General features: G+C 43.3%; 1 protein-coding gene and 1 long non-coding RNA gene across 8 annotated transcripts; one reads left to right on the top strand and one right to left on the bottom strand.

Moving 5' to 3' along the window:
- The first annotated feature begins 3,720 nt into the window (after positions 1-3,720).
- Positions 3,721-11,286, top strand: LOC134157899 (uncharacterized). The gene is made up of 2 exons (XR_009962517.1): positions 3,721-3,850; positions 11,119-11,286. It is a non-coding gene; the product is annotated as an uncharacterized LOC134157899 (long non-coding RNA).
- On the bottom strand, positions 8,979-26,476 carry SETDB2 (SET domain bifurcated histone lysine methyltransferase 2). 7 transcript variants are annotated; one of them, XM_062607330.1, is made up of 13 exons: positions 26,159-26,475; positions 23,521-23,643; positions 22,003-22,068; positions 21,108-21,210; positions 20,287-20,853; positions 18,926-19,045; positions 17,558-17,700; positions 16,897-17,125; positions 15,198-15,285; positions 13,529-13,637; positions 12,449-12,777; positions 11,157-11,245; positions 8,979-9,220 (listed from the first exon to the last, which is right to left on the bottom strand). In XM_062607330.1, exons 1-13 carry the CDS (start codon positions 26,169-26,171, stop codon positions 9,103-9,105), a joined length of 2,097 nt encoding a protein of 698 aa, XP_062463314.1. In that variant the 5' UTR covers positions 26,172-26,475; the 3' UTR covers positions 8,979-9,102. The 7 variants fall into 7 exon arrangements, with proteins under 7 accessions (XP_062463314.1, XP_062463311.1, XP_062463313.1 ...); XM_062607327.1 differs by having other exon boundaries at positions 17,558-17,727; positions 20,287-20,850; positions 26,159-26,474; XM_062607329.1 differs by having other exon boundaries at positions 15,201-15,273; positions 17,558-17,727; positions 26,159-26,474.
- Positions 26,477-26,485: the final 9 nt, after the last annotated feature.

A 26,485-nucleotide genomic window follows, 5' to 3' on the forward strand; every position in this document is an offset into this window, starting at 1 on the left:
GAGGTTACCAGGAGCTAAATGGGGCAGTGGATCCAGCTGGCTGCTCTCAAATGAGGAGGAAGAGCACATGGTTCCAGCTCCACACTCCACATTTCGCCTAAACAACACCCTTCTTTTGCAGGTCTTAAGTCTGCTCTTGAATTCTATTTGAGACCTTTCATTTGAGGATCTGTCTGAAAAGGTGAGAAACTGTTCCTTATTGAGCTCCTGCAGTAATGCTTGTGACAACACAGATCTGTTATACTTTTATTCTTTCTCCTGCTGCCTCTGTTTCAAGTTGAAGAATCTGAAACTACTTAGTTTTTCCTTGTACAGAAGAGGTTCCACCCCTGTCATTCCCAATCTCTTCTCTACTCCTGCTATGCTCTAAGAGGAAAAGAAAAATCTTCAAAAATGGTGGGCTACCATTTGCAGTATAAAGTCACAATGCATTCTGTATTTTTCAATTCTCTTCTTAATAAATCTTCATTTTCTATCACAGTTTAGACTGTGTTTCTGAGCACAGAACTAATGCTTTAGCAGTGTAGATCTCTTTCTGTGCAGAGATATAGCGTTTCAGATCTCTTTCCTAAGTGGTACTAGATAGTATGGAGGGCACCAGTGTTATGACTGTTGCTCCTGCATCATTTACCACTTGTCAGTGCTGGATTATTACCTGGTATTTTAATAGTCAAATCACTGGCTGTAACAAAGTCCTTCTGCAGCTCTTCAGAGCAGCTTCTGCTTTGACTGACACAGAAGCAGATTGTGGGAACCAAAGGAGACTAATTCATATGCAAGAGGTGGAGACCCTTCCACTACCCCCCACTAACAACCAAGCAAATGAAGCTGCAAAACAGAAGACAGGAGAAGCAGCTGATGGATAGCACAAGTCACAGCTTCTGGCTGCTCCTCTGGTACTGTGCCATTTCCTAGAAGGAGTTTAGGTTTTGTTTTGAACCCAGGACAAAATGGAACAAGAAATGAAACAGAAAGTAAAAAGAGACACAACCATCACTGCCAAGTGTGCAGGGACAGTGCCACTTCCAAATAGACCTTGCTAAACATTACCAGTTTGTCTAAGTATTTCTGCTCCAGAAGCAATCCTGAAAGCATTTGTGTACATAATACATTTTACACAGAAGGAAACTAAGGCACAGAATGTCACTTGGCATATCATAGTATTCCTGGAGTAAGGAAAAGAACCCCAGTCCTCCAGCTTCCAGTATGCTACTGAAACCCACTGCCCTATCTCCTGCCCTGTTCTGCTCTCCTCTTCGCCCCAGTGTGGTCGAGGATTTGATGTACCAGAGTATGGAGAAAGGAAGTCACACCCCCCTTACCTTCACTGCATTCTCCATTTGCATTTTGTGGGAACAGAAGCACAGAAGGTCATAACCTACACAAGCCCCCTCCCTGTTCTCCCTAAATGATTAGCAGCACAAACACATCCAGTTTTGCAAGGCTTCCAGAACTTACTATAGTGTCACTACAAGACCAAGACAGCCAACGGTCACTAGTGGTCACTCACCGGTCATTGTAGTCACTTACCCATTTCCATATATTCTCACCTTAACTAGGAGGGTTAGGGGGTCTTCACCGTAACCCCCTATAGGCACCTCTCAAGTGCTCACCATAACCCCCAGACACCCACCACTCACACTACAACCTTCATGTCTCACAGTGTTTCAGCTATCAGTGAGGCACGATCAGCCACAGTATAACATGGCTGTGTCTCAAAATGAAGTCACATAAACTCCTTATTCGTATAACATATTGCATTCAGATGTTCCTGTCACTGACTGCAAACTCCCTTGGCTGGGGTTTACATCCTGGAACCCATGCCCTACAGACTTTCTGTTGCATCTATAACAAAACTTCCTATATTTTTGTCACACTGTACCTTCGCTGCAACACCAAGATAGCCAATGGTCACTAGTCAGAACAAAACCAAAGAAATCTTTGTTATCGCCTTTCGCCCGTTAAAGGGGAAGTATTTTAAATACTATATATAACTTTTTAGAAAGGTATATGTCAACATATCTGATCCAAGTGATGAGTGACTGAAGAGTTCCTCATTAGATACAAACCCTTACCTTTTCACAAGATGACAGAATCATGGCTTGGATTGGAAAAGACCTTAAAGCTCACCCAGTTCCAACCCTCTGCCACGGGCAGGGGTACTTCCTACTAGACCAGGTTGCTAAAAGCCCCGTCCAATCTGGCCTCGAACACTTCCAGCGTCAACTAGTCGGGCCTGCCCCGGGCCCGAGCCTCCCGGGGCTGCTGCTCATTATATTTCCCATCCCGGGAGACTCATGGCCGGGCCGGGCCGGGCCAGACCTAGGCGTGGGGCACCTCCAAGACAACATCCACGGCCGCTGAGGTAAACCCGGGGTCGCGCTCACAGTCCCGCTCTCCCCCAGCTCCAGCAGGGCCCATTCACTGACACGCGTCGGGAAATGGGTAAGCCACCGAGGGGGCACCGTCCACCGTGTTCTCCAGTCCCCCCGTCCCGCTCCCGCAGCAGACTCACCGCGGGCAGACGAGAACCGTGCACACCGCTCGCAGCTCGGCCTGCACACACCAGATCGCTTCCCCACCTCGGCCCCTCTGCCGCGGAAGTGGGTGTGCTGAACGGCGGGGACGAGCATGCGCAGCAGAAGCGCGGAGCCAAGTGCGCCCAGCCAGGGCTGATGGGCTGAGGCTCCAGCGGGGGAAGGAAAGGAAAGGACCGGAGCTAGAGGAGCGCAGCCGCTCCACCGATGACGTGCTGAGGGAGGGGGCCCTCGGCCCATCCCCCGCTCCTTCGGGCGTGCCGGGATTCTAGGTTCGAGACCCGCGCCCGCCGCTGTCGGTGGCCGCCGTCGGGCAGCCATTTCCCGAGAGACTTCCCCCTCGAGGAAACGGGCATCCTACATCCTCCCATCGCCACCCGTTTGTTTTTGCACGTCTCTTAACCAGGGGAGGTAGGAATGAGTGAGGAGCTGGGTGTAATGGGGAGGTCACGATCAGTGCCCAGTGTGGGGCTCTCAGGGTGACATCTGTTCAAGCAGCTGATCCAGAGGATGCATAGGAAAGGCTGGGACAGGGCGCAGTGCCTTCCGCAGCCATCAGGCCTTTGGCTTAGTCTCCTCCACTGTGCTGGCTTCATACCTGGCCAGCACGCTAAGGACAGGACCATGACAGTGCCACCAGTCAGCACTTCCCTTTGTGCAGGAGGTCAAAGACGGGCTTGTCCCCAGGTGGCAGATATAAGACTACCGATCATGACAGGTCCTTGGTGCAGGGCGTTGCTGGTGCTTCCTTGCTGGTAAACCTGACAGCTCATGTATGGGCTGATCCTCTCCCGCTGCCTGTGGTGGCAGATGTCAAATGGACACCATGTAATGCAAAGCATAGGCAATAGTGGGAGCAGCTTGTGGCTCTGCAGGTCTCCACACACACCACTGGGAGATTCCCTCTTCCTGCTTCTCACAGGTTCTTCTGGAGTCATCCTCATGGCAATGGCTCCCTTTTGTGATTAACTTTTCCCCCTTTTATAAGGAGTTGGTGGGAGTACCTCTGTTCTTTATGTCATGTATTACACATTTTCAGCCTGGAGAAGAGAAGGCTGCATGGAGACCTCATAGCAGCCTTTCAGGATCTGAAGACGGCCTATAAGGATGCTGGGGAGGGACTCTTCATTAGGGACTGTAGGAATAGGACAACACACACACCACTGGGAGATTTCCTCTGTTTCTCACAGGTGCAATGATTCTGCAAGCTCTTTGAACAGCAGTGGCTTCAGGCAAAATCAGAACCACAGTATGTCAAACAGGGCCATGGGAGAGGAGAACTGAGGTTTCATTGTAAGCAGAATGGTTTACAGGTCTGTTGTCTCTGTTGAAGGTCCACTTTTAACAAGCTTAAACTATCCTCATGCATGGCGAGACTGTTGAGAAATTTGAGAGCATTGTATGTTGCAGCACAAGTCCATGTTTTTTAAACTTGAAGCATCCAAAACAAACGCAAAAACCAGCTTAGGGCCACAGGTATCACATTTTTCCACAGTTATGCAGCAAAGATGCAGCCCAATTAAAAGAGGAGTAACCCAAAGCCACATAGACATAAGTCATCTGTTGCCTCTTGGCCTCAGGGCCAAGCACTTGTTCTTGCTTCTCTTTCAGTTTGCCATATAGCTAGAGGCTTGAAATCTCTACTCCAAGGCTATGTTTTACAGATAGATAGGAACCAGCCTCAAGCTTGCAGGCCCTTGTCCTTATGGGGGACTTCAACTACCCTGATATCTGTTGGAGCAACGGTACGGCCCAGCACAAGCAATCCAGGAGGTTCCTCGATTGTGTAGAAGACAGCTTCCTTCTGCAAGTAATAGAGGAGCCAACAAGGAGAGGTGCCATGCTTGACCTCGTGCTCACCAACAGGGAAGGGCTGGTTGGAAATGTGATGCTCCAGGGCAGCCTTGGATGCAGCGATCATGAGATGCTCGAATTTGAGATCCTCAGGACAGTGAGAAGAGCGTGCAGCAAGCTCACTGCCCTGGACTTCAACAGAGCAGACTTTGGCCTCTTCAGGAACCTGCTTAGGAAGGTTCCATGGGATATAGCCCTAGAGGGCAGGGGGACCCAAGACTGTTGGATGATATTCAAGAATCACCTACTGCAAGCTCAGGAGTGTTGCATCCCAACTAGAAGGAAGTGCAGCAGGAGGGCCAGGAGACCTCCTTGGATGGATAAGGAGCTCCTGAGGAAACTCCGAAGGAAAGAGCCTTGGGTGAAATGGTTTAGTGTGAGGTGTCCTTGCCCATGGCATGGGGGGTGGAACTAGATGATCTTAAGGTCCTTTCCAATGCTAACTGTTCTATGATTCTATGACTCCTGGTGGACCAGTTTCCCTGGTCTTGCAGCCAGCTCTTCAACGGCAGCAGTTCTTGGGAAAACAGGCAGCAATTCCTCATACCAATCCTCTATGTAATGTACAGAAGAGTCTTAGCACTTTCCTACTCTTTCCTCAGGCAATGGACCGTGGAGTCCCAGCTCAGCTCCTCACACCCTTCTCCCAGGCAATGGATATTGGAGTCTTAACACAATTCCTCCCACATATCTCTGAAACAAAAGATAGGTGGAATTCCATCTCAGCTTCTCATACCAATCTTCGAGACAATGGACAGTGAAGTCTGATTTCAGATCAGTCTCCCACACATCCCTCTCCATGTTTATGACACAAAGAGAAGTCCTTGAGAAATCCAGTGTGCCTCATTTCAGTGTCGTGTTGTGCAGTCTGGGACAGAGATCCTTGCAGTGTGGTATGAGAGAGAAAAAAGCTACGTAAGGTAACACTTAGTGCAGATGTAGGAGGTGGCTCTGAAACGGAACAACAGATGGGTGTGCAAATATGTGGTGTTGGATCCTTGTGCAAAGAAGGTGATGTTGCAGACTGCTTGAAGAACCAGCACCAAAGATGTCAGCAAAAGTGGTTTAATTGAAGTAAGATCTTGTGAAAGTGAGATAAGACAAAGTTTGATAGCAAGGTTCACTCTGTTACTGCAGAGAGAGGATATAATAATGATTCAAAGTTACCAACACAAAAAACAGTGCAGTATAATACGAGGTTGTGTGTGATACAGGTCATGTACCAAAGATCTGCAGTTGGTAAGGGGTCTCTCAGCCTCAAGGAGTAACCTTGAGAGGTGTTCCAGTTCAAGGGGAGATCACCAGCATGCAGTCAGCTGCTTAGCAGAGAGAGCTCAAAGAAGGCTCACTTCAGGCTGTTGTGTTCATGGAATAAAGTGGTTGGCTTGCAGTCAAATTACATAATATGGAAAAGGTAAGCATGAGACTCCTTGTACTCACAACATTCTTTGCTCCTTGATAAGTGAGTCTTGGAAGAACCACCTGCTATTCACATGTTAATTGCACAGCTGGTGTTCGGTTTCCAAGCCCATATGCATCAGTGCTCACCATGACACCCTGTTCCTGTGCGGAGTTTCAGAGAACAGGCTGGAACTAGGGAAGTTTTTGGCTTGGTTATAGCTGAAGTGTTTGCTTCCTTCGGACACTGAACCAGAAGACCTCAACTTTGGTCAAGAGTTGAGAGGACCCATCACAGATGGATTTAAAGCTGACCCTGCAGTTCACCTTACCTTCACTTCCTGAATTTGTGGGAGGTCGTGCGCAGCAGATCACGCAGAACTGTGTGTTGGAATTTGCTAAGGCATTAGCAGGTTTTGTCATTGGATTTCCTGTTTTACAGAACTGAAAGAACTGCTGTTTGCAAGAGTTAGTGATGACTCAGATAATTGTATATGGGACAGAAAACTGCCTGTGAGAGACTGGCATAGAATCACAGAATAGTTAGGATTGGAAAGGACCTTAAGATCATCTAGTTCCAAACCCCTGCCATGGGCAGGGACACCTCACACTAAACCATGCTACCCAAGGCTCTGTCCAGCCTGGCCTTGAACACCGCTTGCCACAGCCTCCCTGGGCAACCCATTCCAGTGCCTCACCACCCTTACAGTAAAGAACTTACTCCTTATATCCAATCTAAACTTCCCCTGTTTAAGTCTGAACCCATTACTCCTTGTCCTATCACTACAGTCCCTAATGAAGAGTCCCTCCGCAGCATTCTAACTGGGCCTTAGCTTTCCTAACCTGGTCCCTAGCTTTCCAGACAACATTCCTGTATTCTTCCCAGGCTGCCTGTCCTTCCTTCCACCTTTTATAAGCCTCTTTTTCCCTTCGGAGTTTCCTCAGGAGCTCCTTATCCATCCAAGGAGGTCTCCTGGCCCTCCTGCTGCACTTCCTTCTAGTTGGGATGCAACACTCCTGAGCTTGCAGTAGGTGATTCTTGAATATCATCCAACAGTCTTGGGTCCCCCTGCCCTCTAGGGCTATATCCCATGGAACCTTCCTAAGCAGGTTCCTGAAGAGGCCAAAGTCTGCTCTGTTGAAGTCCAGGGCAGTGAGCTTGCTGCACGCTCTTCTCACTGTCCTGAGGATCTCAAATTCGAGCATCTCATGATCGCTGCATCCAAGGCTGCCCTGGAGCATCACATTTCCAACCAGCCCTTCCCTGTTGGTGAGCACGAGGTCAAGCATGGCACCTCTCCTTGTTGGCTCCTCTATTACTTGCAGAAGGAAGCTGTCTTCTACACAATCGAGGAACCTCCTGGATTGCTTGTGCTGGGCCGTACCGTTGCTCCAACAGATATCAGGGTAGTTGAAGTCCCCCATAAGGACAAGGGCCTGCAAGCTTGAGGCTGGTTCCTATCTATCTGTAAAACATAGCCTTGGAGTAGAGATTTCAAGCCTCTAGCTATATGGCAAACTGAAAGAGAAGCAAGAACAAGTGCTTGGCCCTGAGGCCAAGAGGCAACAGATGACTTATGTCTATGTGGCTTTGGGTTACTCCTCTTTTAATTGGGCTGCATCTTTGCTGCGTAACTGTGGAAAAATGTGATACCTGTGGCCCTAAGCTGGTTTTTGCGTTTGTTTTGGATGCTTCAAGTTTAAAAAACATGGACTTGTGCTGCAACATACAATGCTCTCAAATTTCTCAACAGTCTCGCCATGCATGAGGATAGTTTAAGCTTGTTAAAAGTGGACCTTCAACAGAGACAACAGACCTGTAAACCATTCTGCTTACAATGAAACCTCAGTTCTCCTCTCCCATGGCCCTGTTTGACATACTGTGGTTCTGATTTTGCCTGAAGCCACTGCTGTTCAAAGAGCTTGCAGAATCATTGCACCTGTGAGAAACAGAGGAAATCTCCCAGTGGTGTGTGTGTTGTCCTATTCCTACAGTCCCTAATGAAGAGTCCCTCCCCAGCATCCTTATAGGCCGTCTTCAGATCCTGAAAGGCTGCTATGAGGTCTCCATGCAGCCTTCTCTTCTCCAGGCTGAAAATGTGTAATACATGACATAAAGAACAGAGGTACTCCCACCAACTCCTTATAAAAGGGGGAAAAGTTAATCACAAAAGGGAGCCATTGCCATGGGGATGACACCAGAAGGACACCTCTGTAAGGACACTCTCCACCGATGACTATTGCAGGTTCTGAGGGACACCCTCCATAAGACATTGCCATGAGGGCAATTCCACCAGGACACCTCCAAGGGTACCTTCAAGGGGTGACTCCACCAGGACACCCACCTCCAACGACTACTACCGGCTCTTGGGGACACTGTTCCAATACCGACTACGAACACTGAAGGACTCCCACCAGCAACGCCGACAGATCCCCGGGACACCACTGGATCCACAGTGGTGACTCTCTCTCTGTCTCCCTCTGCAACCCAAATCCTTGCTTCATCTCCATCCGTTCTTCAATCTTTCCTGTCGCTATCCTCTTTATTACAATAATTTCCCTTTTTTTTAATAAAAATTTTCTTTTTGTAGTAAACCAACTGGTCGATTACAGTACTTGACCTCGTTTGTGCCTTAATTTCACTCGTGGGATCATGAACAAAACAGGGTCTGACACTGGGTTTTTCTCCAATTGGACTCTGACAGGATGCAGCCCCCAAAACCCCAGTTGTTTCCCTCCTGCAGCAGCAGGACTTGCCCAGCTCACTATGTAGCACAAAGCTCTGAAAATCTGTTCTGATTAATCTCATCCCTGCTCAAAACTATCTGTCCCGCTGCATCCATCAGGCTTAGGTATATTCTAATAATTCTTGGCCCCCAAATAGGCAGACTTCCATTTATAATGAGTGTCAGAAACCTGAGCTTTGCTGACTCACCCTTGTGGAAGGGCACAGAAAACATCAACCAACCGTTGCTTTACATCAGGCATGTCTCTGATTTTGGTGACAACGTGGCACAGCAGCCCGAGCTCCTCCACTGCGCTGAGAACTCTATTTGTGAATGGAAAGGGGGGGGGGGGGGAATGACAAGACTAGGAGCATAGGAAAATTTTGATGCCTGTTGTTATGACAAACAGTTCAAATACCGTAAACTAGAAAAGTGTCATTTAAATATAAATTTTAAAAAACGATCAGGTGAAGGGCATTTTAATTGAATGTAATTAGCTCCACAGACTGAATTGTACTGTTCACTGTGCAGTAGTCCTTCGAGCATATTGATCTCCAGTACATGTGTTGGCAGTAATAAAGCTTTGCCTATAGGGTTTTTTTCCTGCACTTCTGAACTCCACACTCACAGGAAATCTCTATCTCTGGCATGCTTCCAGCTTCATAACCATAATCCCATGTGAGTTCAGTTCCAGCTTTCACATGCCTAAGAAATAAAACAGTCAATTTGTTTGAACCAAGTGAACAATGCCATGCTTGCAATTTGTCACCAGCCCCTCACGTGCAACCCCTAAAATCATAGGGGCAGGAGCTTGTTGGGAAAGAGCCAAGAGATAAAAGGAATCTCTGGGACATGCATGCTGCTTTGCCCACCAGAGCTATGCAGTGTGCAAATAGCCACACCTAGGAGAAACAAATTTATCAAGCAGTGCAATAAGGTCAGAGCCTAAACAGCCTGGTTTAGCCTGCTCTAGCTTAGAGACAAATTCTGGGAAACAAAAGTAACAAAAACAAAACAACAAAACCTCCAAACGAAAAAAAAAAAAAAAAAAAGAGGAAAAACCAGAAGTGAATAAATCTAAATGAGAACACAAACAGTTTTGTTATTTTTACTTCGTACAGTGCATCACTAAGATTCAAACAGATCTCTAGATACACTGATGAGGAAGACTATCATCTCTGGTCTGACAAGCCAGGTTTTAATGCAATTGCACTATCTATATGCAGGAAGCCTAAGACTCAGAATTAAGCACATGCTACTCATGAACCAGCCACTCTGACACAGTACATGAAAGAGAAGAAATTTCTCAGGTAGGCAACTCGTTGCCCCATATGAATGCCGAATTAAATACCTCAGTCTAAGATGCTGAGTGATAAGTGAGGAAAACAACAATTAAATAGAAGTATTACAAAGAGTAATTCTCCAATATAAGGAACATTCAGTGAATTACAGGCAGCAGGCTGAGAACAAAGAACGAGGACTTTTCAAATATCACATAATTGCAACCTGGAACTTATTGCCTTAGGATGTTCTGGAGGCCAGAAACATCAAACAAATTAAAAGGTGACTGAGCAAGTTCGCAATTAAGCTAAATGATCCAGATTCAATCCTTAATGTAGAAAAGCTGCAAAAGGGTGATTGCCAGAAAGCAGGAGGCCCAGCCAGGGGAACTTTCCTTCAACAATCTTCCCTAAGTGTCTTTTGCTGACCACTGTTACCTCTCTCCACTGGCTTCAGTCCCCATTAAACAATTTTTTACCGAGTACCCGAGCAAGAAAGACTCTCGCTAAACAAAAGCTTTTTCTGGTACATCTCAAAACATTGTCTTCACAGTTCTTGGAAGCCCTCCTCACAGCGCAGTCCACAGCATCTGTGCTGATATGGACCATGGCTGCAAGACTCCACAGAGGATCAGTGCTCCCTGGGGTTTGTTTGGAATGAATTCTCTCCTCTATTGTAAGTTTTCACCTAGCACACCTGCTGTCACATGCATCAGCTAGCTTAATTCACACAATCTTTTCCCTCCTGGGTTTAGCTGCTGCCTTCTCATGTCTCAATGGTACCAGTTCTCTGTACCTCACTTCCTGTCATCCACTAAGGGAAGACGCACATCTTCTGCTTTCAGAGGAAGTTTTCACCATCATAATGCCACCTCCCCAGGACACATGTGGCTACACAAAGTCCTGCTTCTTTTGGCAGCTGCAAGGAGAAGAGCTGGAACCAGCTTGTTTGGCCCACAAAATGTCTCAGCCTTAAGACCCTGTAAGATCTAATCCTGCCCTACAGGACACAGATCTGCTGACCATTCCTTGAGACACAACACTGGAATCAGTGAATCCTGGCTTTTGTATGACCATACTGAATTAAACTTATTTTACCACTGAAAATTATCACTGAAATGGACCCATCAAAAAATCAAGCTTTCGTCTTTATATTTCAGTGCAAAACTGAATAATAACTCATTAGTGATAAACAGCTGTATTTTTTCAATGTTTAATGCTCAATAATAAGTCACCAATAAAAAGGTAGTTTTACGGTTTCATGATCCAAACATCTATTTGTTGTTATTATTTCCTAGTACCTAAGCACTGCTTTTTTCCTAGTGCCTTGAATGGACAGCATTCAACTTCCAAAAACTCACCTGTTTGTGAAGAACGCCACCCATGGGAAACTTCTGTTGTGAGTCTCTACAAAAATGCACTGTGCAAAGAGATTTGGGGAGCAGCTGTGCTGTAAAACAGAATATCTGAATTAGAAGCAGGGCAATACCTCATCATAGGCCAAAGAACTTATTTTGTATCAGATACCTGTCACTAGTAAAGGTAGTTTCTTCCTTCCCTTCTCCAGGCCACACAGAATCTCAATTACTCAGTGCCACTGCCACTAATGTTTGCAGAAACTATGCCTCTTTCAAATATTATTTCCATCATATTATGAAAGTATTTTTGCCTAGGAAAACCAAGTTATTTTATCAAGCTGTCCTCCAGAAATTTATGGATAGAATTCATCTTAGATTTAGGATGCACCACAAATACTCAGTACATGACAGATGCTCTTGCTGGCAGCCAGGGGAGCAGTACTAGTATCAGGGAGCAAGGAACAGATTAAATAATTGTGTATATTGGCAAAGAGATACAAGATGTGAAAGGTCATTCAGGTGCCCATAGAAACACGTGTATGTTCCTGGATGCAGAAGAAAGGTTTCAGCAAGATGTGCTACTAATCTTAACACCATATTATCTCTGCAAGGTGGAACACCTTAAATATATGCAAAGATTTTGCTGTAACACACATATTCATGCCAATGAAGAGAAACAAGTTACTTGCAGAGTACATGCAAACGTGTCTATGAACTATTTGTCTTAGTTGCTGTACTTGGCAATTCATTACTTTTTCTTGGCAAGTCAAAACTGAGAGTTATTTACCAGATATGTACACAATATGACAGACTACTTTCTGAACATACGATGGAACAGTAGGGAAATTTCCTACAATATCACAACACTTACCCTAAATCAGCAGAAGCTAGAATATACAATGGCTGGGAACAAAAACCAACAAGGCTGGGAGAAACCTTGTGGTTCAACAAGATGTGCCATTTGATCTCTGGACCCCCCAAAAAGGCTGTTCAAAAATTTGGGAGAAAGATGTCATTCACTATTGGGGAATATTTCACTCGGGTAACTAGTGGTGCTAAGAATGACAGCTAGTATGTAGTATGCATCATCTTAGGGAGGCACTAACAGCCGGTGTGACCTAGCCTGTTGTTCTGTCAGTTCAGAATGCAAGGAGCACCACACACTCTGCCTTGTCATGCACCTACCACATGTATATGTTTGCATTTATGTGCAAAAGTTTTCCTGTTTATGCAGGTGCATGATTTATTTATTTAAGCTAAGACAACCAAGAAAGAACATGCAACTTTTTACTTACATTAAGAAAACGACCCACGTTTCCTTCTTTTGTGGCATCCAGTACATAAATATTTCCTTCATTAGCATTTTTCAGATGCATCCTGTCACCATCAGCCTCCTCACAAAATGGGTCTTTCGACTGCCTGTGATTTTCCTTTTTGCAGTCAGCCTTTAGTGGTACGTTTTTGAATGGCCTCATAACACACATGTCATCCAGCACACCTGACTTGCCACAATCAGCACCCTGCAGAGACACATTCTTTCTTTTGCATTCTGCACTGTCCACATCAGCAGACTCAGTCTGTCCAATTTCCACTGGATGTGCTTCCTTTTGCTGTTGAGTGGATTCTGTCAATGGACACGCAAGTTATTTTTCAGTGACAGCCTAAACCTTTGCCTGGTTTGTCCCAGGACTACTACCCACCCAACCTTTGTTCTCCAAAATGTACACAGCTTCCTTTCTATTTACAAGTCTATAACACAGCTACCCTTTTCCATGTCCCTCATCAATCCTCCCACAAATAACTGATTCCTGCTGCAGTGCCTAAAGCACTTGCTCACATGAGTAAGCTAGTCTCTCATTCTTAAATCCCACTCCAGACTGACTTCTTCCACATAGCATTTTATCTTAATTTTATCTCCACCGTAATTTCTGAGAGAATCACAAACTGTTACTAAGACAGAGACAAGATGCAAGTAGTTTCAAACTGTCTTCCCAGCTTGAGGTCTCTCCACCCCTGAATTATACCCTCTTAGTTTTTTTTTTTTTTGTACTAGGTGTAACAGTAAGATTCACAAGACTGCCTCTCCCACAGTTGCACTGGATTTGAGAAGTTGCTGTCAGGACTGTTTGACATGACCCAAGATCAATTTTGCAGGCAAAAGACTGCCCTGTACCAGTTAATGCAATGTATCATGCAAAGCAGCAATACCTCCTGTACCACTGAGGTCTCTTAAGATAGCCTAAGCATTATGCAGACAACATCATTCTAGTCTGAGAAGAGGCCTGCCCATATCCAAACATAGCTTTCTACATTTCTACATCTACATGGGGCACAAATGTACTAAGACTGCAGTATTTATAGCTCTGCAAACCTACTTTCTTTTCCTGTCTTTGATCCACTGGTTAGTTTTGTTTTGCTTGACTGATGAATCTGAGAACTATTATCTTCATCTGAGGTGGCACTGTGCACCATTGTATCAATTTCCTTTAAACAGAATAAAAGATAATGAATAGGTTGTGATGTATTGTTGCTGTATGCAACTCTGGATCAACACAGGATAGCAAGTGGCTTTTAGGACTCCAGGGCTGAAGTTTCAAACCTACTGTAATGGCTATGGCTATGTTTCAAAAGTTACTGCAATCCAACATTTATCTTCATTTCAAATTATCATTCAGAATAACCTGGAAAGCACTTGCTGCTCAATAAAATATTCGAGTAAGTGCTTAGGTCCCACAGTCTCACCACAATTTAAATACATTTGTGTAAGTTGCTGAGCCAGAGCCCAAACAAACTTTTTACACCATTTCGATAAAATGAACAGATGTGACAGCATTTCTTGTCTCCCACCACAAAAAGGCAGTTAGTTACATGAGCTTGAGAATGGACAGTGCTGCCAAATGTTAGTGTGAAAATCCCACATGCATTTCTTAAGTGCAATGAAACCAATGACACCTACAGAGTAAGTTTCCCCAGATTCCCTCCTTTGCAAGTATTAGCAGGCAACACTTCACACCCATCAAAAAAACTCTCCCAGCTGCTGCACTGTATCACAAAACTGTGTCCAGCTCCTGAGATTTTCCTTCTCTCCCTTCTGTGTCATTTGTTGGGGAGACATCGCAAGAATATTATAACTCTGCAGTTAATTACAGGAGGCAGTGGAGGGGGAGTGTTTTAACACCAGCCAGCAACAAAACACCACACAGCCACTGTCCACCCCTGGTGGGATGGGGGAGGAGAACTGGAAAACTGTAAAACAGTTAATAATAATTTTAACTTTTTTCAGTTATTAAGAGTAACAATAATAATAGTAGTAGTAGTAGTAATGAAAAGGGAGATGACAGAGAGAGGAATAAAACCCAAGTCAGACAAGTGATGCACAATACAATCACTCACCACCTGCTGACCAGTGCCCAGCCTGTCCCTGAGCAGTCCCTCCTAGCTAACTCCCCCACTTTATATACTGAGCATGATGTTCTGTGGCAAGGGGGTTGGAACAAGATGATCTTTAAGGTCCCTTCCAACCCAAACCATTCCATGATTCTATGAATATCCCTTCCACTAGTTCAGGTGTCCTGCCTCTGCTTCCTCCCAGCTTCTTGTGCCCCTCCTCACTGGCAGAGCATGAGACTGAAAAGTCCTTGATTAGGGTAACTGCTACTTAAAACTAAAACATTGGTGTGTTATCAGCACTGTTCTCAGACTAACGCCAAAACACAGCACTGCACCTGCACAGGAAGAAAATTAACTCTAATCCAGATGAAGCAGGACAGGGAGAATGATTTAAGACTCTCAAGGCTGGAGTGTAAGTGAAGGGTGGGGAAGGGAAGGCTGTGAGAGTAGTTAATGCTGGTCTCAGGGAACATATTGAAAGATTGGTAATGGAGAAGGGATGGGTTATAGCTTCCAGCACACCAGTTTAACTCACAGTGTGATACAGTTCCACGAAGAAAGATCATTAGAACTATTTAAATGTGTAAAATGAAAAGGTCAAAATTAACATACATACTCAGCACAGTGAAAAATTAATCTATTAAAGCCTCTTACCACCTTTTTTTGCCTGTGATTATGAAAAATAACTGTTCTAGTTCCAGGCCTTCTTGCAGTGTCAAGGCTTAAATTCCTTGGATGAACCCTGTACAGAAAGGTCAAAAGGAAATTATAAAGACAAAAAGAGCCATAAGTATCTTTTACACATACATTTCTCTAACAATCTCTAGTTCATAAAGAACAGACTATGGCAGAGCCTGCTGTCTGGCCTTGGCCCAAGTTCTGTGACTATTTTGCCTTTAAGAACTGAGGACACAGATTAGATTATCAATAGCATTTGCAAAAAATCCCCATTTTTTCATACTTTTTTGAGAGATGAGCGACTGCTTTTACATCTTTTCCCAGTTCTCCTGCTGAGAACCTACAGACAAGAGTTTTTCCTTTTTTCTGCTACCACTTGCAATAGTTTTGACAGTGCAGCTTTCAAACAAGAAAGCAAAGATGTTGTGGGCACAAGGATAGAGAGGAAGACAGAGGGGGAGATGGGCAATATATACCAGATGTAGAAAATACTCTCCCACAGAACCTCACTCCACATCAGGAGAAGGTTGAGGAAGGATGGGAAGCAGTGTTTGGCATATACATTTAAAAACATCTAAAATCATATTAATTTGGATTACATTCAGAGTGCAGCAGAAAACACCACTTTCAAAACTAATCTTAGTCACGGTGCAATGTCTAGCAAAAAGTAACAGCTCTTATTTAAGAAAAGTTTCAATGTAAAACATTTAGATGTGTTTTCTTGCCACAAAAAAACAACATGGTACTTCTTTGGGCTACTGATAATGGCAACAAATGCTACTCTCTGAGGCTTTCTTAAGATTTCAACTCCTTTATAAATTGAAGAGGTGCAGTAGCTGCAAGAAGTTGTGACAATATTACATAACATTGTTTGTCCTTCTAAAGGCAATCTGTTTGAGTGAATGACATGTCAAGCTTAGCACACTGTCCTGAGTTCTACAATATTATCTACAATAATCATCTACTATGAAATAAGCAAGAATTTGCAGTCATTTATGAGCAGTACAGTTTTTACAAAGCAGTGTGGCAGAGCAAGGAACAAAGTCTAACAAAACAAGCTCCTGACTTCCCTCTGAAAAGGCTATTCACAAAAGCATGTGGTTATTTTGCAATAATTCAATTTTAAGAACCCTGATAGTCTATGAAACCCTGACTGTAAAATGAACACAGGATCAGAACTTTTGCATAAATCACTGCAAAAGTGAGGTGGTGTCATACACCTTAAAGGAAAGGTGAAGGCTCCCAGCAGGAAAGATTAAGTCACAAAGAACAAGAGGTTTAGAGACTGGGAGCAAAGGACATGACAATTGGTGGCTCATTTGTTATCAAATTCTTCAGTGATATCAAGTATCTTTAAATCATTTATCTCAAGTATTTTTTATTAATTCTTTCAAATCAGCACAGTTATGAATGCCCTGAACAGACCAAGTACACCCAGGAAAGAAACTGGAATTCTAAAAATGCCAAGTAGTGCACACAGTAAGTGAAACTAATATAGAGGAAAAACTGTCCCATTAAAAGAAACAATCAGGAATTAACAAAAAAGTTGAGAAAAAAATTCCAACAAACCACCCTCAGGTGAGGACTTTCAGCTGTACTTTAAGTTTTACAAAGGACTTTCTAGAACAGCAGAATATTAGTCTTGTTGTGCCTAAGTTTGGTTTGGTAAACTTACATGGTTGATTTATTTTCATTATCCACAATCTGAGACAAAGATCCTTGCTTCTCAGGAATGTCATTTTTGCCAGTCTGCACTAGTTCAATCACAGAGTTTGAACAATCAGTGTCAAGTTTTCTTTTTTTGGAAAAAAAGCCATGGCCTCTGTTATTCACAGCATTCTTTTCTTTCAGCTCTTGACCAGCATCTCCCAGTACTTGAACTTCAGCTCTGCTCATTAATCTGCCTGGGGAGAAAGGAGAGGGGGGAAGATAGATACATTTTAAATTGTTTGGTTGCTAAGATGGGTCACGCTTGCTATTGCAGCTCAAACTTACATAAGAACAACCAGCAACCACAAACATTATTTGGGAAAGCAAAATATGAATGAATTTATACTGAAGAAAAACTAGCCCTGGCACACAATATGCACAGACCTGTGAGGCAAAAATCAACAGTCTGAGATAGCCCTTGCTCCGGAATGTTTTTGATTGCCTTGCATCATCGCACTGCAGAGTTCTTCAAGGTTCTTCATCCATCTAACCATCTTACAAGTTAAGACTGTTGAGTCACTTCTCTTCCAACCCTGTACTTCCCTGTTCTCAAAAAAATTCCAGGGCACAGGCCACAGGATAGGGAGTATTACACTCTACATATTCTATGGGCCACCGTCTGTTACCTGAGTAAGTACAGACAAAAGTCCCCTTGTCGATATCATCTAGGCAGCGGACGCCCCAGCCTTTCTTCTCCGTGTTGAACACTTGCAACCTGACTTGAATGCCATGCTGTACAACTCTGTTCTGACACATCATCTTGTCACACCTGCACAACACACTACACTCATAAATTCTGTCAAGAGGAAGCAAAACAAAACAGTGTCAAAGAATGCATTACCAAAACAAAGTCATTACTATTAATTTCCCTCCTAAGCATTAACAAAGCAGTTGACTAAAACTGATTGTGGAGCAGTGCTCTGAAGCCTGTAAATTTCTTGATGGCTGATTCATCAATTTTAATAGTCTGTCAGCCAGATTTTGGTATAAGTAGACAAGAAAAGTAAATGCTACCTTTTTATTTTATAGGATTTAATCACACAGAAGCAGAAAACCCTGTGAAGCACCTTTGTTCTATGGTGGAACAGATTATAGCAGAGCCAACCTGTCACCTGTCTGGTGACTGTACCTGTCATAGGTTTTAGAATTTAATGAAACATTTGTAAAAAAATTCACAATTGTGTTTTGTTTGGTTGAGGTTTTTTTTCATTTGTTTCTAGGCTTACTGGCAGCTTTAATTCTGCACACCAACCATAAACTAACATCACAGCAACAAAGGACTGAAAGAGCTCCTTAAGCTTATGGGTTCAGCCCTTAGCTATTGCAGCAAGCTAGTTTGCACAATTCCTCTCCTAAACATCTGAGTTCCTGGCACCTTCCCTAGGCCATATATTAATAATCCATGGGACCTGAATAAGAGAAAGGGCAAATACTTGCAGCACTGGGATGGCTTTAGAGACTCTTGGAAGAGTCACATATAACCAAGTCTGGCAACAGCAGCTGGCTCATATTTCTTTAGGACTCTGGTCCCACTGAGCAAATGGGTAGACAAGACACAGGGCAAAAAACAAGGGTGGCTACTGCTTCCTACATCTTTGGCTGACACATGCCGTAATGCTCTTGTGATAGACCTCCTTCCCTTGTGGAAAGTTTCCCTCCTGTCTCCCTCCTCCCCTTGCCATGCCTGAATGAACCAGCGTATGTGCCAGATATTGCCTGAGCTCCTGGACCAGGTAATACTTCATCCTTTTCTTGGACCTTGAGCTAAGCTGTGAAAATTGTAGTTCCTGCAGTACGAAAGAGTTTTATTGCTTCCATTACTCAAGTCACATTAATTATTTTTCTATCATCCTGATCTGTCAGTAAATTGTAACAAAAATGGAAGGTTTCAGTAATCTAGACATCTAGACACTGCAGATATTTTAGTACAGTAACACACTACAGGAGGACAGTAAGAGCAAATGAAATAACAGTTAATAGTTGGTCTTTCTTACCCACTAGGAACAGGTCGCTCTAGTCTTTTGTAACTGTATCCATAGGATGTTTTACCACTTGGAGATAAAGAAGTTTTACTACAGCCTCTTGCAGTTAGCTGTAGGCATGCACATTTTGACCTTAAAAAAAAAAAAAAAAAAAAAAAAAAAAATCAGTAAAACATCCCAGAATATATTTGGAGCAGCGTAAATCAAACATACATCTAGACAATTTAAAAAGTACTTGACTGTACACACCCCTTTATATATACCTGTTTTCCCTCTCACCCTTGCCCCAAGGAAGTGAAGAATTTCACACTGTGGATTGGAGAACGCAGGCAACAATGCTGGTCTTCACCATCTCATGTCATGACAACTCCAAAGACCCGATGGATCAAATCCTGGACCCCAAAACTGCATATCAAAAGCATCTCAGCTCTTGGGAAAATTAAGTGCAAAGAATCATCATGCTATGTGTTTGCTGTTCCTCACTGCTCAGCTGAAACTAAGTAATTTTAATTACCGAATCTTCATTATACTCGACTGTGATTTCAAGCTTTATTTGGCTTATGGGCAATTATACTGCACACCAGCACATGCAACTGCCCTAGCTATCAATAATACAAAATGGATTCAACACCAAATAACACCTACAGGCATAGATCACACAAACACCCTTCAAGAAAGCAGACAAAATTATCAACAAACTCACATTTGCTAACTGTGGGAAGTTCCTACTGAGTATTATGTAGCCCAGAGTTACTGAGCTTTAGAAAAAGGCAGCAATGAGCAACAGAACATTATGTGTTCTGCGACCCCTAGTTTCTGTTTAGACAAGGGGAAGGATGAGATGCAGAGGGTGTGAATGGGGATGTTTCCTACTCTGTCCTCAGTAACCTGCTAAGTTCCAAACGATCTGGTCTCTCCAGCTGTCCCATTCATCTATAGGATAACATCCCAGCAGGAGCTGAAGCAGAAGTTGTCATGCAGGATCTTTCCCTGCCTGCTAGGAAAATGAGCTTTCCTCTGCTGGCACAAGACTGTCCCTCTCCCACTCCTTTCCCAAAGTTGAGAAATCTGCCTCCCAGCTCTATCAGAAGGAGTAGCACTGTTAATTTAGGAAGAAAGGGAAAGGAACACAGTAATCCACCTGCTGATCACCTCCTCCCCTACAACAGAGGCTGCATGGGTAGGAGCACCCAAGTTCTGCAGAAGACAAAGACACAGTGGTGTCAGTCAACACAGAACATGGCACAAGACAACTACCAGCAGTGTTGATCCTATGTTATTCAGCACTGTTTGGTACTGTATGCCTCCACACTTACACCACTACCCTACCATTGAGCCATCATGCACCACTTGACTGGAATTTTTCTACCTACCTATCAATGCAGCCATCTGTGCAGCCACATGAATCAACAAACATGCTGGATAAGTTGTTGAGGTAATATCCACGTGGCCACGATGCCCTCCGATATTTGAAATAAGGTAACCTTGCACAGTCAATATCGTTGCAGAAGGAAACAGGCACAGACTCGGCTCCATGGCTAATATCAGAATCAAACACAAGGGGTTCTGGATTTACAGTGTTCCTGCCCAACAGTACATATGTGTTGAAGGAGAAATAATCAACAAATAAGAAATTGCACTCAGTTTCAAACAAATAATTTTGTACATCTTGAAAGCTTCTTAGACTCCGACCACATGGAGCTTTGTAATTCACATCCAGTGATTTGGAAAGGCAGTCTGCTTTTGCATGGCGTCTTTGGAAGCGAAACAGGATCGGTATCTTAAGAGGATTTTCCCCCTTGTAGAAGCCTGCTGCTCTGTTGGCAAGACATGCACTAGAGCACTTGTGGTTCTGATACTGCAGGTGCGAAGGTAAATCTTGAATTTTACTAGATGCTTCTTTACTCCCTGAACCTGTTTTTTCCACCTCCTTCTTTCTGCTATTTGGAATAAAAAAGAAAGAAAGAAAGAAAGAAAGAAAAAAAAAAGCAGCAGCTTAGAAAACAAAACTACTCAAAATCTCGGGTTTTTCATGTAGGCCAAATTAAAAATACTTTCACTTTGAAAACTGGCAGTATTCAAAACTGAGTTGAAAATGATGAATTTAGAAATAAAAGAAAGAGATTAAAATTTCTCAAATGCGCTAAAGAATATGGTAAATAAGGAACTGGAATAAATGAATAAATACACTGACCTTTGAGAACCTTCTACAGACTTTGCAGTGTTGTCATCTGTAAGACGAGGCTGCAGTTTGGGTTTGGTTTCCTGTATGCCATCTCTGTCAAACACATCACTTACTGCAAAAATTTGAATGCAAGCAAAACCTTCATCAATCCACATTTCTAGTTATAATAAAACTTACTTTAGACACTGAAGAGATAGTTGCCAAAATACATTAAAACCAATACATTGCTATGAACTACAGCTAACAAAGAGCATGCTAGCAAGTGCCCTACAAAAAAGCCCTACTGCTTTTTATAATTTATACAAAAGTAATGTGTTTACATATCGATTCGCAAGTGAGTGACTAGCTGACACGAGACATACTCTTATACCTTCTGTCCTGCTCCTCCTCTCCCTCTCTTTCTCTTTTCTTTTCCCCCAAAGGGTAAAACTTAGGTGTGCACTGATAAACCTGAGGCAGAAATATATCATGAAAATATACCCCCTTTCACAGATGACCACGTGATTTGCTCATTTTGCTTTCAAAGTTCACGGAGACAACATGCATACGAAACACATATACATATTTCTTTTCATTATTTGAGGTGAAAGGCTGCTAGGGTATTACACCTAGTGGAGCCATGCACAAGATGAATCCCAGCTGTCTACAAGCAGAGTTATCAGGCTTACTAACTCAAACTCTCTTCACTTGGTACCAGCCATATACACATACACACAAACCACAAAAGTACAAACCCAGGTCCAGTACCTGAGGAAACTAATAATTACATTTTTTTCCCCTTGTAATGTTAGCAGGCTTCTCAGAATTATTTTACTGATTTCAACAAAGGGATATAAGCTCCTAGTGAGTAAAACAAGACAAATTAAATCCACACACCAAATAAATGTAATTGAGATGCACATACCATTTGTCAAGGTTAAGAGATCACCTACATTAGCTTCATTCACCAGTGCCCAAGCTTGCCAGCATTCTGTGCAAACCCCAAAACAAAACAGATATTAAATGCAATTTACGTAATGATAACAGGGACAATGATAATAGGGAAAACAAGGTGCAAGTCCTTTAGAGACACTTGTTTCCTCACAATAATAAAATAGAGTATTGCAAGACTGATACTATTAGAAACTTTTTGCACCACAGTCTTTAATTACTACAAAATTACAGCTCATATTAGTAGTTGTGAATCAGCACTGAGTATCTTCTGGCTTTTGGAAACCTGCTGGAATGTTTCCAAGCACACACAAAACAGTAGCAGTAATGGCTATAAGCACAATTTAGTGCAAGTTTTTCTCTTTACTTCGTCATCAGACTAGTCATCTTCTGGATAAGAAGAGCTAGATCTTGGCAGACTTACTACTAAATTGATGGAAATGGCCTTCAGATAGTAAGAACACAAAGAGACCAGTTCTGTCTCAACCTCTTACCCCATGCAATAAATATTACAAGGTAGCAGACAAATGGCAGCAAAATCCATGTTAATATTTTAGTTTGAAATTTTTACAGAAGAAAGCATAGAAAAAATGAGATTTCACTATGTTATAAATTCATTGTGTCATCTGGGGATTTCAGTTCAACTTTTATCTATGCACTGCTGTAACATTTTGTCACAAAAATCACAATGTGGCAGCTCAAATACAGAAAAAAAATGTGCTCCCAATTTAGAGCAAGCACTACAATGCAGAGTGTGTGGCTATACCTGTTTAAAAGCATATTACACTATCGCACATTTTCTTGCACAAAAAAAAAGTGTAATAAGATCCATATAATACATGTACATGGGCAACTTCATAAAAAAAAAAAGTTTTTTTTCACTTAAATAAGCCAGTAAAAAGAAACTTGTGTAATGCTCCAAGCTTATCAGACTTCTGATTTTGACGTAGATAAAGGAAATTTATTTCCCTGGAAATCACAAAGAATCTTTAATGAATCGCTCTCACATTTTTCTACTAATGTTTCAAGTTACAATGGTGTCTCTGACAGGAAATAACCCATGATCCCACCCCAAACCCATTCCATTCACCAAGATCAACTTGAAAGTCTAAACCTTCTGATGATAGACAAAACACAAGGCAGTTCAGACATTTCATTATTTCTCAAGAATTAATCTTCACTTGGTACAAGCCATACCAAGAATAAACATTATCATAAGTGTTTCTCAATAATAAACATTTCAGTTTTAGATGCCTAAGAGCCACATGTTTGAAAAAGTATACAGGCAAAAATGAGAAAACTGCAAAATGCACCTGAAATTATTAGTATTTTTTTCAAAGAAAGAAGGTATTTTTTAAAGTTCTTAAAAATGCCACCTAGCGAGTAATTTAAATTCAGATATATCTGAATTCTCACGGATAACACACAGCCCTAGACAGAGCAGGCCACAGCTCCCCAGCAGTCCAGCTTAACCGTCACAAGGATTTCAAACCTTGGTTTGTGGCAGTTCCATTCTTGATCTTTTCCTTTAGCAAAAGCAGCACATTTTGCACCTGCTCAAATATGGCATCCACTCTTCTACCTCCCAACTGTGTCCAAAAGGTCTTCAAATCACCTGAAATGCAAATTCCCATTTACAAGTCTGTACAGCTCCTGAGACGTCTAAAACCATCAGTAGCTGCTAGTAGACTTCTGAAAGGCTCACGCTCATTTAATTGGGAGGCACTTCTGAAAAAACAGGCAGGACAACTATCTTCTTCAGTAGGCTTAAACTTTCAGAAGTCTATTCCTAAACCTAGTAATGAAAGTGAAACAGAAGCCAAGTGACAAACTAGAACAGCTTCCAATGGCCCATGATGATTTTTCAAGTAATTTTCAAGGACATCTACAAAAGGTGCTCTGGAAGCCTTTCTCCAAACACCAGCAAATTAGTACCACTATAAATTAATCACCACTGAAACTCATAGAAGTAACACATGAACTGAACATATTATTAAATAAAAGACATCTGGATTTTGTTAACAGCTGTAACTCCCTTAGCTACACAAGCTATCCTGCCCCATCGATATTTTTGTTATGGTTTCTAGGGAAAAAAGGTTCAAAATGTTTTCATATAAAAGCAGTTTGATAAATTTTGTTGACCAAGTGATATCAGTTGCAGTAATTCAAGCAACCCTAATATCGTGCCTCCTTCCTCCACTAGAAATATTTGTAAAGAACATTTCGTTTAAAGAAGTGTTTTTTAAGCTACTGGTTCAGAAGCTCTTCTCTTCCAAGTGGCTGTACCTTTGAAGGTGGGGCAAGGAAGGCCGGGGCAGGGCAAGGCAAGGCAAGGCAGAGCACAGCAAAGCAAGGCAGAGCACAGCAAAGCAAGGCAGAGCACAGCAAAGCAAGGCAGAGCACAGCAAAGCAAGGCAGAGCACAGCAAAGCAAAGCAAGGCAGAGCACAGCAAAGCAAAGCAAGGCAGAGCACAGCAAAGCAAAGCAAGGCAGAGCACAGCAAAGCAAAGCAAGGCAGAGCACAGCAAAGCAAGGCAGAGCACAGCAAAGCAAGGCAGAGCACAGCAAAGCAAGGCAGAGCACAGCAAAGCAAGGCAGAGCACAGCAAAGCAAGGCAGAGCACAGCAAAGCAAGGCAGAGCACAGCAAAGCAAGGCAGAGCACAGCAAAGCAAGGCAGAGCACAGCAAAGCAAGGCAGAGCACAGCAAAGCAAGGCAGAGCACAGCAAAGCAAGGCAGAGCACAGCAAAGCAAGGCAGAGCACAGCAAAGCAAGGCAGAGCACAGCAAAGCAAGGCAGAGCACAGCAAAGCAAGGCAGAGCACAGCAAAGCAAGGCAGAGCACAGCAAAGCAAGGCAGAGCACAGCAAAGCAAGGCAGAGCACAGCAAAGCAAGGCAGAGCACAGCAAAGCAAGGCAGAGCACAGCAAAGCAAGGCAGAGCACAGCAAAGCAAGGCAAGTGAAGGTGGGGTGGGGCAAAGCAAGGCCTGTTTTCAGTTCTGGGCCCCTCACTACATGAGAGACATTGAGGTGCTAGAGCCAGTAGAGAGAAGGGCAACAGAGCTGGTGAAGGGCCTGGAGCACAGGTGCGATAAGGAACAGCTAGAGCAAGAAAAAAAACCCAGCCAACGGCATGGCTACTCATGCCAGCTACTGGAAAAAATACTTGGGTGCGTGTTTCCTCTACAAGACCTGTAGTGCTGCTAACCGACATCTTATACACTACAGAAGACAAAACTATTATTTTCTGGTTATCATTTTCACACCAGAAGTGGTGCCAAATATATACTACTTTCCCCTTCCCCTCCACAAATTCAAATTATCCTACATTCAAGTCTCTCCTCCCCAGAACTGGTAAGGTTCTCCACTTCAAGGAAGTCACTCAGTGATGCGAGAGGTGCAGAATGAACAAGAGATCAGGTAAGAAATTAAAATGGTTGTAGCTACTTAGTTTTCTAAAATTTGTACCAGTAGATACTACAGCAGGCATCAGTGGGAGGACTGTGTGGTGAAATAGCCATTCCACTTTCAAATAGCTATCCCACGTCTTGTCAGGACTTAGCTGACACTCAGATGAAACAAGCTCTGGGAGGAAATTCTTTTTTACTTAGGTAACTTCTTATCCCTCCAGCATGAAGCTGTCATGGGATGACCCATACTTTTCAGCACACTCAGCTGAGCCTACATAATCCCCACTGCCTCTTAGCTCTCATATTTATCTCTTTTTTAAATTAATGCTGCCAGAACAGCAGTATTGCAACTAAATAGATTTATTTAGGAAAAAAATAAGGTAAAAAAAAAACCTAAACGAATCCACTTCTCAACTGATAAAGTGAGATATCTGCAGTGTAATACCACTAGGGAGAAGTAAAGCAGCATTCTGCAACCAAACTGAAGAAACCAAATTTCTATCACCTTTAACAACACAGAGAACATAAAATGCACCTTACTTGTAAGTTAGCTACTTAATCTCTTCTATAACTGAAAAAAAAAACAAACCCCAAAACATATCCGTTCATTCTGGCACAGAAATTTCATTTCGTTGACAGGGAAAAGACTGCCCATTCCTAGACAGGTTTCTCACATGATCTGTCCATTGACTATTCAAAACATATCTGTTTTAAGGCTTACTTTTGTCTTCCATCTTCTGGGGCGGCTGTCTGGAGGGCTGTCACACTCTTTGTGGTATCACCCAGCACTGAGCCCAGCTCAGGCAGGAGAGCCCTGTGTTGATCTCGCTGTCCTCCAGCACCGTTGCGGCGGCCTGCTGACACGAGCTGCTCTGCCAGTCAGGCTGGAAAAGCTGGGCCAGCACTTGCCCTGGGCTGACATGGGGTGAGCCTGTGGTAGGGCCAGCCTCCGGTCAAGGCCCAAGCTGGGTCGGTCCTGGGATACTCGTGCACCACTCGGGGCCTTGCTCCAGCACCTCCTCTGGCCAACGCCTCTCAGCTCGTCTGG

The sequence above is a fragment of the Pezoporus occidentalis genome, unplaced genomic scaffold, assembly GCF_034315485.1.
Source record: "Pezoporus occidentalis ecotype Australia unplaced genomic scaffold, CSIRO_AGI_Poc_V1 ctg122, whole genome shotgun sequence".
In the NCBI taxonomy this organism is placed as follows: domain Eukaryota; kingdom Metazoa; phylum Chordata; class Aves; order Psittaciformes; family Psittacidae; genus Pezoporus; species Pezoporus occidentalis.